The sequence below is a fragment of the Juglans regia genome, chromosome 13 (genome assembly GCF_001411555.2).
Source record: "Juglans regia cultivar Chandler chromosome 13, Walnut 2.0, whole genome shotgun sequence".
NCBI lineage: Eukaryota > Viridiplantae > Streptophyta > Magnoliopsida > Fagales > Juglandaceae > Juglans > Juglans regia.
Window position 1 is genome coordinate 20,810,550 of NC_049913.1, and position 16,257 is coordinate 20,826,806.

Sequence of the window (16,257 nt, forward strand, 5' to 3'; positions counted from 1 at the left end):
GAGGTTGTGTAATATTACTTTTAAAAAAAAAGTAGGCTTTATACATGCTGTCGTGCAGTAGCTCTCGAATAACTGTGACGCTAGCTCAAGACGAAAAAATCTAAACAATCTCCTCACAATTTCTACACACCACATTTTTTTTAATTTTTAATTTTTTTTCTTTTATCAGATATTTAATATATGAATAATGTATAGAATAATTAAATTAGTTTTAAAAAAATAAATTCAAAATTTTAAAAAAAAAATACTAAAAATTTAAAATTTTAAAAATGTAATATGTGAAGGTTGGAAAGGTTGCGTAGAATTACTCGCTCAAGACATATTAGCCCAAAAAGAAAAAAGAGGACCAAACTGTGCGTTTTGACTTTTCTCTCCCCAATGCACTCAGGTCTTATTTATTTTCACAACTTATCTAATTATTATAATTTTTTTAAAATTTTTACACAAAATAAAATATATAATTTAATTTTTTAAAATTTTAAAATAAAAATAATTTAAAAAATATATATTTTAATAATATTTTATTTAATTTTTAACTTTAATTTCAATTATTTCATCTCATTATCTAAACAAACAAATTAAAAAAAAAACGAGGCCCGCCTCTTTCCTTTTCCCCGTGTTTCACTCTTGCTCTCTCCGCTACATCTCTCAATAGCCAACCTAGCGACACCGTGCTGCCACCGTCGTCCCTGTTCGTGCGACCCCAATCTACACGCCGCAACAGCCGCGCCGCCTCACGCCAGTAAGCTCCTCTCTCTCCATTTCCCTCTCCGACCACCTTGCCAGTATGTATGTTCAGATGGCTCTATGACCGATAGAATTACATTGCACATGCACTCCGCCTGCTTGATAAATTTCCTACTGAAGATAGAAGATGCACATCGTTATGAAATTGAAATGGCGAAATTTTCTTTGGCAAGTTATCAGAGCCCACAAACACGAACGTCGATATTTATGTCTTTACTGCACAATGCAGCCAAACCTGCCACCACCCAATTTGCAGGAGCTATGCAGTATTGTTTCAAGTTCAATTGGTGGATTAGATGAACTAGAATTGAATCTAAATAAAATTTCGGCTTCTTTAACATCATCACTAGTGACCCAAGTAATTGACTCTTGCAAGCATGAAGCACCCAGTAGAAGATTGCTGAGATTCTTTTTGTGGACTCGTAAGAATTTGAATTATAGTTTGGAAGACAAGGATTATAATCATTCCATTCGAGTCTTTGCCGAGAAAAATGATCGCACGGCAATGGATATATTGATTTCAGATCTTAGGAAGGAGGGTCGGGCTATGGATACTCATACTTTTAGCGTTGTAGCTGAGACATTGGTTAAACTGGGGAGAGAAGATGAGGCATTGGGTATTTTCAAGAACTTGGACAAGTACAAGTGCCCCCAAGATAGAGTTACTGTCACTGCAATTATTACTGCTTTATGTGGAAAGGGACATGCTAGGCGAGCAGAGGGGGTTGTTTGGCACCACAAGGATAAGATTTCTGGTGTAGAGCAATGCATTTACAGGAGCCTTCTCTATGGTTGGTCTGAGCAGGAGAATGCCAAGGAAGCGCGAAGAATCATCAAGGAAATGAAGTCGGCTGGGTTTATGCCGGATTTATTTTGCTATAATACATTCCTTCGTTGCCTTTGTGAGAGAAATCTTAAACGCAATCCTTCTGCCCTTGTTCCTGAGACCTTGAATGTGATGATGGAAATGAGGTCCTATAAGATTGTCCCAACGTCAATTAGTTATAATATCTTGCTTTCTTGTCTTGTAAGGGCAAGAAGAGTGAAGGAATGTTGTCGAATTCTTGAGACAATGAGGAAGTCAGGCTGTTCTCCAGATTGGACTAGCTATTATCTTGTTGCAAGGGTATCGTATTTGACTGGGAGATATGGTAAAGGTAATAAAATAGTGGATGAGATGATTGCAGAAGGGTTGGTACCAGATCGTATGTTTTACTATGATTTGATTGGTATTCTATGTGGAGCTGAGAGGGTGAATCATGCTCTTGAGCTCTTTGAGCGAATGAAGAGATGTTCATTGGGTGGTTATGGGCCAGTTTATGATGTGCTTATCCCAAAACTGTGTAGGGGAGGGGACTTTGAGAAGGGTAAAAAGCTCTGGAACGAGGCCATGGGAATGGGTGTTACTCTTCACTTCTCAAGTGATGTGTTGGACCCTTCAATCACCAAGGTTTTCAAGCCAACAAGGAGTTTGGAAAAAGTCAGCCTTGTGGAATGCACCGCAGCCAAGAAGCTAGTACAAGTTTCAAATAATTTTGAAAAGGCCAGCAACAAAAAGAAGAAAAACAAGACCTCTGCTTCAAAATGATCAGTTTTTTTTTTTTTTAGTCTCCTTCTATGAAGCTCTCATGAGGCTTCTTTTTTTGCAAGCACATTTATCATTAGTTATTTTTCCCCTGGATAATCCACTAGCAAATGTATAACTTGATACGTTAAAAACTGTATAGTGCATGTGTTATTTGAATCTCTTATTCCATCTGATGAGTCAGTCTATTGATGGTTAATCTTCCTGTCAAGCTTTCATATCTCATGATAAAATTATGACAAATGGACAAGTATGGAGATGCCAGTATCTCCATATGATATACTACCTTTGTCTATTGCATATTTGAGAAGCCGTATTAATAGCCAAGTTGTTGTCTAAGCTTTAGTTGATAGTTCATATCAATTTTTTTTTTAGGCCTAAGGGGACTGTTGCAAAAGAGTGGATAAGCGAAGGGATTGTAGACATGGCGCTTACGAGAGTTTATTTTTTTCCATTTCTTTTTTATTTGAAAAAAAAAAGGTTTATTTTTGTTTTATTAAAATTGACAAAAGATAGAATCCAAGTTCTGCTTTGGTCTATTGATGACACAACCTCCGTCTACATCATAAGTTATCATTCCATCTATCATGTTAAATATATCCATGCAAATAATATTATGTTATTTTTGTTTATGTGGACATCAGGTGAGGAGAATAAGGAAACATTGGATGGGAATGGTAGATTATTGTCACTGGTCCTTTTCTTTCTTTCACTTTTCCTTCTTAATGTATATCTGATTGATCAAGAATTCCTCACTATTACTGAGTTTGATTTGTCTATTAATCATGTAGGTTGTCATTGATTCTAAAACTGGTTCCACAGATGATTTTGCTTGTGAAGTCGAAATTACTGGGTAGGAGTTTGATACCTTTTTTCCCTTATGACTTGGCTAGCATGCGTACTAATTAGTTTGTTTGAACTGTACTATTATGTACTATTTTCAGAATAAAGTGGTCTTGATTTTTTATTGTTGATGTAGATGTGATCCACTTCCAGATGAACATTTCTATCTAGAGGTGAAGTTGTTTTCTTCCTTGTATTCATGGCTGTGCACTTTTCTGGAACTAACTCAATGCATTTCCTTTCTGATAATGTATCTCGTCTTTTCTGCTTGTAATTTGCGACTGCAGTTATTTTACATTGATGAACATGGAAGGTCATTACTATCTAAAACTTGGGTCATTTTCTTGGTTTTGAAGCTTTTGGTTGGACTGGTTATGTATGTTTCAAGATAGTAAGTTTGCACTTGATGAGTTGCTGTAATTGTGACAAATGGCTAACTCTGTTATTTGGCATAAACTCCATGAAATGATTCTTTAAAACCCACTCAAGAATTTGAATTTCCTTTACTAGAAAATTACGACTGGGTTCATAACTACTTGTATAGCCTATTCACATGAAGGGATGGAGCTCTATTTTGTCTATATTGGAGGCTCCTTGCAAGGAATAAGATGGTCACTGACAGCTTGTTAGCCTCTTGGCTTATCCAAGTCATTGATACCTTCCAACTTGTTTATAAAATGACAAAATGTAGGAGTCTGACTGACCAAGATGACAAGAAATTTTTGGAAATACAAGCTTACACTGTGCAAGATAACCGTTGGTATTTGATGCAGAGAGCAGTTTAAATATTAAAAATGTCTAGACCAAATAATTGTCTTTCTTTAAGGTTTCTTCTCACCAGAAAATTGTTCGTTTAGTTTTAGCTTCATATCTTTATTTTTTGAAGTTAGGTGATTTCTGTCCTTCAGAAATTTCTGGCATGGGCTTTATTTGTGGCCCATGGGGCTTAAAGAAAGATCCCCTATATGAACAATATACATTCCTATGGATAATACACATTCCAGTTTGAGTCAATTTTGGGAATTGACTGCTCACGTGTGGTCTCTTGTGGCTTATGAGTTGGATTGTAATAGTTTTTACATTAGTAAGCTTATTCTGAATCTTTGATAACTTTCTAGCATAAATGCTTTGTAAAAATAGTGTCACAACATTAAGCCAAGGTGTGATGCTAAGGAAAGCCAAAGTAATGCCTGGGAAAATCTACATATGAAGCCTAGAATCTATTCATATGCTGCTTTATTTCCTGCACTGTGGATAATAAATTACCTGAGATTTCTTCTAATTCTCATCATGAAAGCATATCTAAGAACCTCATCTTACCATAAACAAGCATCTGAAACAGCTAAAACCAGTCTGCTTTCTATTCTTGCAAGAATCTTTAAAAACACAGGACAGGCCCTGCCTGCTTTTCTTGCTTCAAGACCATCCGATATATCCTTACATTGTGCATTGCTGAAGCTAACCCTTGTAGTGACAAAATCTCTGACGTCCTGCTACCAGAGAATATCCTGCAAATAAAATCACAACTTCCTGTAGTGCAGATTTTGCAATTTATCTCCACGGCTCTATTTATTTTTTATTAAGACAATTGTGTGAGTTGTTTATAGGTGATTAATTTATACTCCCTTGGCATGCATAATTGAGGTAAAGGAATTTGTGATGATTTTATCCCGAAGGATGGTTCATTTGTGGTTTAAGATTTTTTAATTATCTTCTTCACTAAGGTGGCTTCCAAACATTTAAGAGAGGAAGAAAACATGGTTCTCATATGATTAAATACATGTCAGCATGTGCATAATGTGTGCTTATGTATCTATAGATAGGGAATCATAATCGTTATTTATACTAATATTCATATTGATGTTCAATAAATATTATCCATATCTAATTTGCAGGTTGAAAGTAAACAAAGATTTAGCATAATCTGATCTTGGAATCAAGATGGGTGAGTTATTATTGTCATTTTACATGTTTATTTACTGGTCATTCAGACCATCGGCTGTTTGTTTGTTTTGGTTAGACTCTATGTTTTGCTGATGTTTATAATTCCTGCAGCTATCGTTTTGCAAAGGTTGAATGGGTGCAGGATAGCTATCCAGCTGAAGGAACAAGAGAAAGAGAAGAGGCAAGCTAATTGCTAGTTTGGCTTCTCATTTGTATGTGTGCTGTAGACACCCCCTACCTCTCCAGAAAAGAAAATAAAAAGGAAAAGAAAATAGTTTCAAAAATAAGTATGAAGTATGATAGTATGCCTTTATTTTGGGAGTAAGAGCATTAAAAAACTGTAACAATGCCTATGATATTTTACTATGGTTTTGCATGGATGGATGCAGACATTTTTGGGTTCGTTGAGATTTTATTGGCGATTTCAAATGCTTCAACCTAAGTTGTAGCCTATAACAGCTTAGTGACAATGTGCTGTAAGTCTGCTGGTTACAGGAATTTTATAAAACATATGAATTAACAGACCAACTTTGAGGTTTCACACTGAGTCTTTAATTTCCTTGATGAGTCGGATTAAGTTTCAAATGTATTAGTTGGTACAAGATCATGTAGTCTGGTTTTGATAGTCTAGGATATGGAATCCACTATCAGGAGATAGTGTACCTTATGTTCATATTCACCTTTATGAATTCCTCTTTATATGGTTACAATTGCAGGAATTGGCAAATAATGCGGCAGAGTATTATGCTCAATCATGGATATGTGCAATTAAATGCAGCACGGCAAGGTAAAACTCAAAGGGAAAGGAGGATACTACCTCATAGCCTCACATCTCTGCCAATTTGATCAGTATTGCCATGAACAATTCCTTGGGAAAAATTCATTCAATGTGAGAATATCAGCATCTTTTTTTCGAATTACTAGATGAAATTGCTAGGTTCACACACATTTCACAAAACCTCCTCACACTGATGTGGCCTGACACTTGTCAGAGCCATGTCATAATAAAAATAAAAAAACTTGAAAAATGCTAAATGTAATTAAAAAAAATTTACAAAAAATTTATTTTTCTACGTATCAATTATTGATATGCTAAAAATTATGAAATTTAAAATTCAAAATTTATAAATAAAATTATAAGTACACGTTGATCTACTCAAAAAACTTTTTCTTGAAACCCACTTCTTTTGCTCTGCCCGATAACCGGTTCATCGCCAAAATCTGAATTCTCCCAACTCCCACCACATTACGGTGACGGCATCCATCTCATTGGAACAAGAGACTTCTCGTCAGCTTGATGCTTAGGTAAACTATGGAGCAGAAGTGGAGATGTTGGGAGCTGCCAAATCCCAGCCAGCAAGTTGCTCAAGCTAGATTCTCTCATGTCCAATGTTTGCAGATTAAGAAGATTGCATATGGTGGAAGAAAAATGCCCGACGCCGAGCACTCATCCTCTAGTACCTCAAATGAATCAGCGTTCCAACCTCCTTGGGAACTTGAATGGATAGTCTTCTTGTATTTTCATAAGCATAGCTCAAATTCTCCGGCGTTTCAAGATAATTCATTTCTCTACCCTTGAAAACACAAGGCTTTTGGAAAAGACCGTGGATACAGCATGTCTTTACTCCATCATTTGTCCTCCGTGAAACATGTAGATCAAGCTTAGATTGATGAGTTCCTCCAAGTATTGTTCCGGTGAGATGGATGCCATCATCGTACTTGTTGGCGTTGATGAAGCTGGCGACTGGGTCCAATGGTTTACATCAGAATAGTGGCCATGTAGATCATAGGAAGGTAGCGTTTCAGCCGGAAGGAAGTATTAGGGAAGAATGTTTAAATGAAGTATCCCGACGGAATCGTAATGATGGTGGAGCCGATATGGAGAAGTCGAGGGGTCTTTGTGGCATATCAGGGCAGTGCTCATTGGCTGGAAAGAGGCTCGAAGATTTGATGAAGAAAGTAGATAGGGGCTCGGGCTTGCTTGTGGGCTTCGGCCGGGAATTTGTGGGTATTAAGGTGCCTAATGGTTTGAAGGGGGACTTGTCTACGTTGAATGGATCTAAGGCCTATAACATGAAGATCAGAAATGGGCTGGTTAAAGGCCCAGTTGCTAGACCATTGAAATGACGGGCTAAGACCAACCTAGGGCTTTCGAGATATAAGAGCCCGACAAGAGTGGTGGCCTAGCCCAAGCAATCGGAGACTCCGATAGAGCTTCTATCTTCAAAGAAGAGGTCGACGACGGCAGACGACTCTTCTGGGGGTATTCTGGCAACCCTTCTAGTTCGTACTTTGATGCGTCTCTATAAACTACAAATGGCTTGTGAGGTTTTGGCAATGCTAATACAGGAGCTGTGGTTAACCTTCTCTTTAATCCTAAAAGTTTTGCTCACACTTATTTCATCAAAATGAACTTAGCGTTCTTCCTAATCAACACTATGAGAGAACTTGATAATTTGGAGAATCCTCCACGAATCTTCTATAATAACTAGCCAGTCCTAAGAAACTCCTAACCTCATGCACCGTGATAGGACGCTACCAATTCTCCATTGCTTCAACCTAGCTTGGGTCCACTATGACTCCTTCTCTGGATATAATGTGACCAAGGAATCAAACTTCCTCCGGCCAAAACTCATGCTTCTCGAGTTTAGCAAATAATTGATGTTCCTTGCACTCTCCTAACACCAACCTCGGGTGAACCTTGGCATTCTTGTAATACACTAAAATATCATCTATGAACACCACTTGTAACACCCAGCTCTCTCAATGTTAAGAACGACGTCATTTTTAGAAATATCTGATAAATCGGTGGCTACTACTGACCTTGAGTTAAAAATTTAATATTGTTAAAAAAGCGCTCGATACAAAGATTCCTTATAATAAAAAAAATCTTTCAAAGTACTGAAATTATAAAAGAGACTATACAGAAGGACTTACTAAAATTTCTTAAGTTTTGTATTATAAAAATCATAACTTAAATCTTCGTGCATGATCTAGGCCTATGTCATGACTTCCTGGGTCAAGTCTTATTCTGCAGCTCCACCTTCATAATTATTCTGATTTGGGAAGGTTTAAAACATAAAACAAAGTTAAATGAGTTGAAAACTTATTAAGAAATTCATCATAACGTAAACATACTTAACATAAGTTTTTTCATAAAATATTTCATATTGAGAATTAAAATCATGATTGTTCATAAATATGTTGATTGCATGCATGACTTGGAAATATTTCTGATATAATGACTGATCTGAATTATCTGGATTAACTGACTTGTCTGACTGGCCAATACAATAAACTTTGTGTGCAAGGTTGTGCACCAGTCCCACATCCTGTGTCCACAAGAGGAATTGTTGATCTGATTTGATAAAATACTATGGTGGACCACGCTTGAGTCCGTGACTTGCGTATCCAGCTTGTATGCATTGGTACCATGTATCTGAATGACCATATGATTAATCTAATTTTTATCTTACACTTTATCTTATGGAAATTTACATGTCTTATGCAACATGAAATGCATGAGATGCATAATACATACATAACTATAATATTCATAATTAAACATAATTATGAATTATGATGAATGTTAGGGTTGTACAAAAAATCGGCAAACCGACCAGGAACGACTCAGATTGGCCGTCGGAGTTTGGAATCGGCCGAAACCGGTAGGGAACAGGTCGGCCGTCGATGGTAAATTATCAAAACCGGCATCGACTGGTTCGGTCCTGATTTGAACCGGCCAAAAATCGAAAAACCGGCCGACGTCATATACATTTTTTTAAATATATTCATTCATTAAACGACGTCGTTTCACTTAAATAAGTGAAACGGCGTCGTTTGCATCTTACGTTTAGAAAAATAAAAATAAAGGGAACGGCGTCGTTTGCCAACAACGCCGTTCCTACTAGGGCATATTATCCCCGAGCCCAGTTTCTTTCCCCCTCCCTCTTCTCATTCGATTTCGACACTCAGCACTTCAGCAGTCAGCGCCGTCCACTCCACTCCAGTGACCAGTCCAGCGACTCCAGTCTCCAGCCACTCATGGCTCATCGATGCCCAGTGGTCCACCGTCCAGTAGCGGCGCAACCTCCACCGCTCCACGTTCCTCCGGCAAACGACGCAGCCCGAGAGCCTCCATTCTATTTTTTAGGTATGATTTTGTGAGATTTATGAGGATGAAAATTCTGAAATTTTGATTTAAATTTAGTGATGAGTGTCGATTGATGAGTCTAATTAGTTATTAGTGATTTTCTTGAAATTTATTTTTTGATAAGAGCCTAAGAGGACCAATCGGTGGATTAGGGATTGTATTTTCTGGTTTGGTATTCCAATCTAGGGTTAGAGATTGTGTTTTCTAATTTGAGATGGTGAAATAGTGAATCGATGATTGAAGATTGATGGTATTCTAATCTAGGGTTAGGGACTGTGCAGTGTGCATTCACAGATTAAATAAACAATAAACAATCGGTTTTATAGATTTTTTTTGTTTTTTATAGATTTTGTACAATGAACAATCGGTTTTATTGACAGTTTTGTTGACTGACAGTTTTGTTGAAAGTAAAATAATTTGTGATGTTTATTGAAAGTAAAATTTATGATATGTTATAAATAATTTATGATTTTTATTGACAATAAATGTTCATAATTTATTGAAAGTAAAATTATTTAATTTTTTTATAAATAATTTATTGATTTTTTAATTTAATTTTTTGTTCATTATCCTAATTTATTAATATTTATATGGTGTTTTCTTATAGAGTTAGGAGCATCACACATCATAACTATTGATGATTGAAGAGTCGAAGACTGCAGTTGAAGAATGAAGATTTTTTGAGTTTTATTAAAAAACAATTGTTATTTGTTGCTTACTTACTTAAGACAATTTAGTTTTGTTTGTAATGTGTATTAAACATCTAGTAGAGTTTTTATTTTATTTATCTAGTAATTAGTAATTTAGTATATAAGATAATAAGACTATAAAATATAAGTAGTATATATGTAGTAGTTATTAGTTACTAATAATATATACATGGCATGATTAAAATTAAAAAGAAATTGAATAAATTAATTAATTTTAAAAATTCTGCAAAAAAAAGTCTAAATGTAGATGATCTTGAATAACAAATTGAGCCAAAAAAGAGGTTGAATTGGGTCTTAAAATGGCCCAAACAGAGTGGCTCAAACTGGCCCAAAACCTGTGGCCCAAACCGGCCAAAAACCGATGAACCGACTGTGAACCGACTGGTAACTGAACCGGCCGGTTTTCCCCTCATGATCAGTCGGTTTGGCCTCTCCAAATAAACAGACCTATCGGTTTCGGTTTGGGCCCAAAACCGAACCAATAGGTCGGTTTTTCAATCCTAGTGAATGGTGTGCTTGTAGATATCATGACATAGATGGTACATAAATATTGGTTTCCAAAGAACTTACTTTAATAATAATATATATAAATTGCTAACATATGTTTATCCTAATTTTTATTAAGCTACTTACCTCGTACTGCTTCCAAATTTTCTCTTTGTAACTAGTCACCGATACGAAGTACTAAACATCACTAAAGTTTTAGAAACTGTATTATAATATTCTATTTACTTAATTTGAAACTAGGGAATTTAATCTAATGAATATGTTATACATACTAATATCATATCTTAACTTTCAATTTATACTTTAGGAGGGAACATATTTTAAGTTCCTTAAATATTCTCTATAAAATAAATTTTTTTACTAACATATTTATTCAATTACAACTAAACATAAATTAAAATGTTAGGCCCAACCCAACTTAAAATAATTTCTGTACAAATTAAATCGAGCTCAACATAAGACTCGAGCCCATCGTAAGAGCAAAGCCCACGTGAAATTATAAGATAAATCCAGACCAACTCTAAGCTGCCATGGTTATCAAATATGGGCAATAACGTAATAACACTTAAGAAGTACGACACAACAATTTAAAAATGGGTTGCACCTGCTTTACGGAAAGCTAAAAATACTTTATTAGAAAAGGAAAAGCCATCGTTTTGCTTAGAGTTCTAGACACGATTTGTTTGCTAGTGTACGCATATGATTAGGGGTGAAAATTGACGTTGTCGGCGTGGTTTTTGGACAAAATCGATGTCGACCGACGTCTGGAAAAATGGGTGAGGCGTCGACCGTAACCGGTTGATGGCGAGGAGGACACCGATCGAGGCGGTTCTCTGCCAGTTCTCGATCGGCATCGGTTCTTTGGCAATTCTACTGAGAGAATTATGAGAGAGAATGAGAGAGGGAGAGATGCATAGGAGCGAGAGAGAGAGAGTTACAGAGGAGAGAGAGAGAGAGTTACAGATGAGAGTTCGGGAAGAAGGAGATCGGGGAAGAAGAATAATCTTAACGAAACGACGCCGTTCCACTTAAGTTAAGTGGAACGGCGTCGTTTCAGACTTATTTTTTTTTCTTACGTCCTTAATAAAACGACGCCGTTTGGTTTAATGCCAAACGACGTCGTTCCAGTATCTGTTGTAATACTTATTAACTAAAACAGCGTCGTTCCACTTAAGTTTTTGATAAGGGTATATTAAAAAAAAAAAAGAATTTTATTATATCGGTCGGTTCAGTGGTTCGGTCCAGCTTCAAACCGAGACCCGAACCGCTGAACGTCGGTTTCTTGAAATTTCCACCGCACGCCGACCGGTTCTCCACCGGTTCCGGCCGGTTCCTGACGCGGCCGGTCGGTTCGCGTCGGTGGCGGCCGGTGCTGTCGGTTTCTGTACAGCCCTATATATGATAAAAGCAATAAACTATTGAGAGAGAAACGAAGTGCGAATTACCCGAAAGCAAAATGAGGGAGAGAGAGAAATAGGAGTTGAGAAAGAGAGAGCTGGGGCCGAGAGATAGAAGAAGGCTTACCGTGCGGTAGAACAAGCGACGGAACAGATCTAGACAGGAGGCAAAGATGCCGACGACAACTGGGATCTCCTTTGGAAGAGGCTAAATACTCCCAATGGATCGTGAGGTGTTAACATGGGCTCCATCGTCCACAACCCAGTAAGACGTATGAGACCTAAATACTCATTTAACCCGATAGAGTTCGAACTAGACTGATAAGAGAGATTGTCGCCCATTACCTCGGCATGGTTAAGGATATTTATTCACTCGAAATAGACAGATAATTCCGAAAGACTGATATTCAAGTTTCAAATTATAGATAAGGTAGTTAAATTCAAAGAATGAGAAGAAAGCAAAAGATCTATTTAAAGGGATCAAGTACATAAAATAAAGCATGAAATGAATTGGTCTAGAGATTACTCCTATTATCACTGACTTAAGTATCAGAGGCTCTCATTCTCTGCCCGATGTCTTTTATCCTTTGGTTGGAAGAGGTCGTGGGTGATAAGCGGTGAAACACGTCCTCAACAGTTGGCGCCGTTTGTGGAATCATTATATCTTACAAATCAGCATGCTTTTCACATGCCCATCACTACTCGGTCTCAGGCAACTAGAGATCAGGAAGAAACTTCAATAAACATGGAGGGAAGGCTTGCGGAAATGAAAGAAATGGTGAAGAAACTCACCTCAGAAGTAGACTTGCTGTGAAAGGAGAACGAGACCCTCAAGGCACGAAACGGGCTGTCGGGAGAAGATGCAACCCCCAGTCAAGTTGATAAAGAGGAGACAGAGGCAAACAGTGCCGGCGCTGGTAAGGGCCATCAGGAGGATGAAAGTACAAAGAAGATGTACCATGACTTATGCAGCCTAATGGATAAATATGAAGAAATGACCAAAAAGATGAACACATCCTCAACTGTTGACAAGTTGTTAACCAGTACCAACCTACCCTACACCTCAGAGATCATGGCGGTCCCAGTCCCTCCAAAGTTCAAAGCCACGTCAATAGACATGTACAACAGCTCCAAGGATCAAGTGGAACATTTGGAGACTTTCAAAGCCCATATGACCCTCCATGGGTTCCCAAGAGAGATTGCGTATAGAGCTTTCCCTTTAACACTAAAGGGAATGGCTAGGGGATGGTTTGGGGCACTGGGCTGGGCTCCATTGAAAATCTTGAAGAACTCGGCAGGCAGTTCATTACCCAATTTATGGCCAGTCGGCGGAGGAGGCAACCGGCAACGTACTTATTGACAATAAAGTAGAGGGAAGATAAGAGTCTGAAGGCATACTTGACACGATTTAATAAAGAGAGAATGACAGCGGATGACCAAGATGAAAAAATCATGTTGGTTGCATTACTCGGGGGAATATGGCTGAGGAGTCTCTTTATGGCTGAGCTAGCAAGAAAAACCTCATCCACCTTATGAGAATTTATGGATCGGGTGGACGACTTTGTGAATGCGGAAGATACATTGATCGCCCTCACCACCCGGCTGGGGCAAAAAGAAGAGAATGCATCAAGGGAGGGCCCTAAGATGACTCAAGAAAATAGTCAGAAGCCAAGGAAGAATCAATACGAGAAAAGGCGAGAAGGCGAGAGGTATAAATAATGGTCACGTTCACTATTCCAGTGCACATAACCAGGACGAGGCAAAAGAAGATAGGCGAGAGGAGGACCGTGGGCGACGACAACAAAGGTACTGTACCTATCACATGGTGAATGGCCATCGAATTGAGGATTTTCATACACTCAAACAAAAAATTGAGGAACTAAAGGGAAGTGGGGAGCTGGAGAGTATTGTGGCCGAGAACACATCTCCGCCATAACACTAGAATGAAAAAAAGCAAAAACATGAAGATAGACGAAGTAGAAGCCCGAAGAGGAGATCCCCTAAAAAGTCGAGAAGGTTGCAAGAACCAAGAAACTAGCAGTCTAGGCAAGAAGTAGATAGGCAGAGACCGCCTCTGGGAGAAATCCGTACTATAACTGGTGGATATGAAGGAGGTGGACCAACCTCGTCGGGGAGAAAGGCTTATGCTAGGTAGGCAAGGTACGAAGAAATTTACAATGTAGAGAGGCCTGTTAAGCAGGCACGAATGTAGAACTCACCCCCAATCTTTTTTAGTGAGGAGGATTCTAGGAGGGTGGTGTACCCCACACGATGACGCGATAGTAGTGACAAAAGGAGCTTGGAAAACATTCTATTATGGGAGGCTTTCATAAAGATGGGTTTAAATGTCAACCAACTTCGCCCAACGCCAACCACACTGAAGGGATTTACGGGGGACGCGGTTCAACCCATGGGGTCCATCACATTATTGGTGTCAGTGGGAACTGACCCTTGCATTGCCACCAATATGATTGAGTTCCTGGTGGTCAAAACTCAATCATCCTACAATGCCGTAATAGATCGACCAACGTTGAATGCTTTAAAGGCGATTACATCCACTTATCACTTAAAAATGAAGTTCCTAATGCCATCAGGAGTTGGCGAGGTACATGGAGAACAGGTACTCGCTCAAGAATGTTATTTACAAGAGTCGAAAAGGGGAGAGCGAGATGTAAGAATAGTAGAGTCACAAGAACATGGCGAGAAAGTCTACCAGCCACCTCCGCCAACAGTTCTTATAACATAAGCAAAAACGAGGGACGAGGAAGCATTGAGGCAAGGAGAGGCCGACGAACCGTTGGAACCTGTGTTTCTGGATCCATCCCAGCCAAACAATCATATAAGGATCGGGACTACAATGGCGAAAAAAGAAAGAAGTATCCTGATACAGCTCCTTGTCGAATACAAAGACGTTTTTGCATGGAATCACTAGGACATGCCAGGAATCAATAAGGAGGTGATGGAGCATCGACTGAATAGTAATCCGGACCAGAGGCCTGTGAAGTAAAAGAAGTGAAATTTCAGCATGAAAAATATAAGGCTATGACAGAAGAGGTGGATCGTCTGTTAGCAGCGGGGTTTATCAGGGAAACTCAGTATCTAGAATGGCTGTTGAATGTTGTTCTAGTGAAGAAATCCAACGGCAAATAACAAATGTGTGTCGACTTCACAGACCTAAACAAATGCCCAAAAGATAGTTTTCCACTTCCCTGGATAGACTTGATACAACCAAATGCTGGTCACAAGATGTTGAGCTTTATGGATGCCAATTCCGAGTACAACTAAATCAAAATGAACCGTGCAGATCAGGAGAAAACGGCCTTTATAATCGACCGAGGCTTATATTGTTATACGGTTATGCCATTTGGATTGAAGAATGTAGGAGTAACCTATCAGAGACTGGTCAATAAAATGTTTAAAGAACAAATAGGTCGAAACATGAAGGTATATGTGAACGACCTGCTGGTAAAAAGCATAGAGTTCAAGCACCATGTGGAAGATCTAAAGGAAGCCTTAAGAGTTCAACCCGACTAAATGTGTGTTTGGAGTCTAATTGGGTAAATTCCTGGGCTTTATAGTATCTGAAAGGGGCATCAAGGTGAACCCCGAAAAACTCAGAGCAATCATAGAGATGAAGCCACCCACGGCTTTCAACGAAGTACAAAAGCTAGCAGGGAGGATAGCGGCTCTCAATAGGTTTGTGTCTCGTTCAACTGACAGGTGCATGCCCTTTTTCCAGGTGTTGAAAAAAGTGTAATTAAAGGAATACACGATGTGAAGAAGCATTTGTGCAATTAAAGGAATACCTCTCTCACCCACTGCTACTCAGTCAGGCTAGACAAGGAGAGCCCTTGTCAATCTATCTGGCTACAACTCCGGAAATAATATCTGCAACTTTGGTCAAAGACGAAGGGAAGGATTAGAGGCCCGTATATTATGTAAGTAGAGTTTTGAGAGGAGCAGAAAGGAGATACCTGAAGATCGAGCTAATTGCTTTTGCCCTTGCAACGTCAGCATGGCGGTTGCGTCCTTATTTCCAAGCCCACCCCATAAAGGTCATCACTTCAACACCCTTACAGAAAGTACTGCAAAGACTTGACACTGCGGGGCGCTTGTTGAAATGGTCTATGGAGCTGAGCGAGTATGACATCAGTTATGTCCCCAAAACTTATGTCAAAGGGCAGATTTTGACAGATTTCCTTGTGGAGTTAACAAATTTTCCTGAAGAGGCACCAAAGGCCCCTGAGACAAAACCATGGCTCGTACATGTCGATGGCTCATCATGCTGAATAGGAGGAGGCGTGGGCGACCACAAGGTCGCAGAAGATGGTGTAGAATCATTTCATGCCATCCAATTGAATTTCAAAGTGA

The 16,257-nt window shown here is 38.6% G+C and overlaps 1 protein-coding gene across 1 annotated transcript; it reads left to right on the forward strand.

The window, feature by feature from the left end:
* Window positions 1–608: 608 nt before the first annotated feature.
* LOC109006306 (pentatricopeptide repeat-containing protein At5g61370, mitochondrial) lies at window positions 609–2,491 on the forward strand. Its single transcript, XM_018985536.2, has one exon. The coding sequence runs from the start codon at window positions 875–877 to the stop codon at window positions 2,333–2,335; it is 1,461 nt and encodes a 486-aa protein (XP_018841081.1). The 5' UTR covers window positions 609–874; the 3' UTR covers window positions 2,336–2,491.
* The last annotated feature ends 13,766 nt before the right edge of the window (window positions 2,492–16,257 follow it).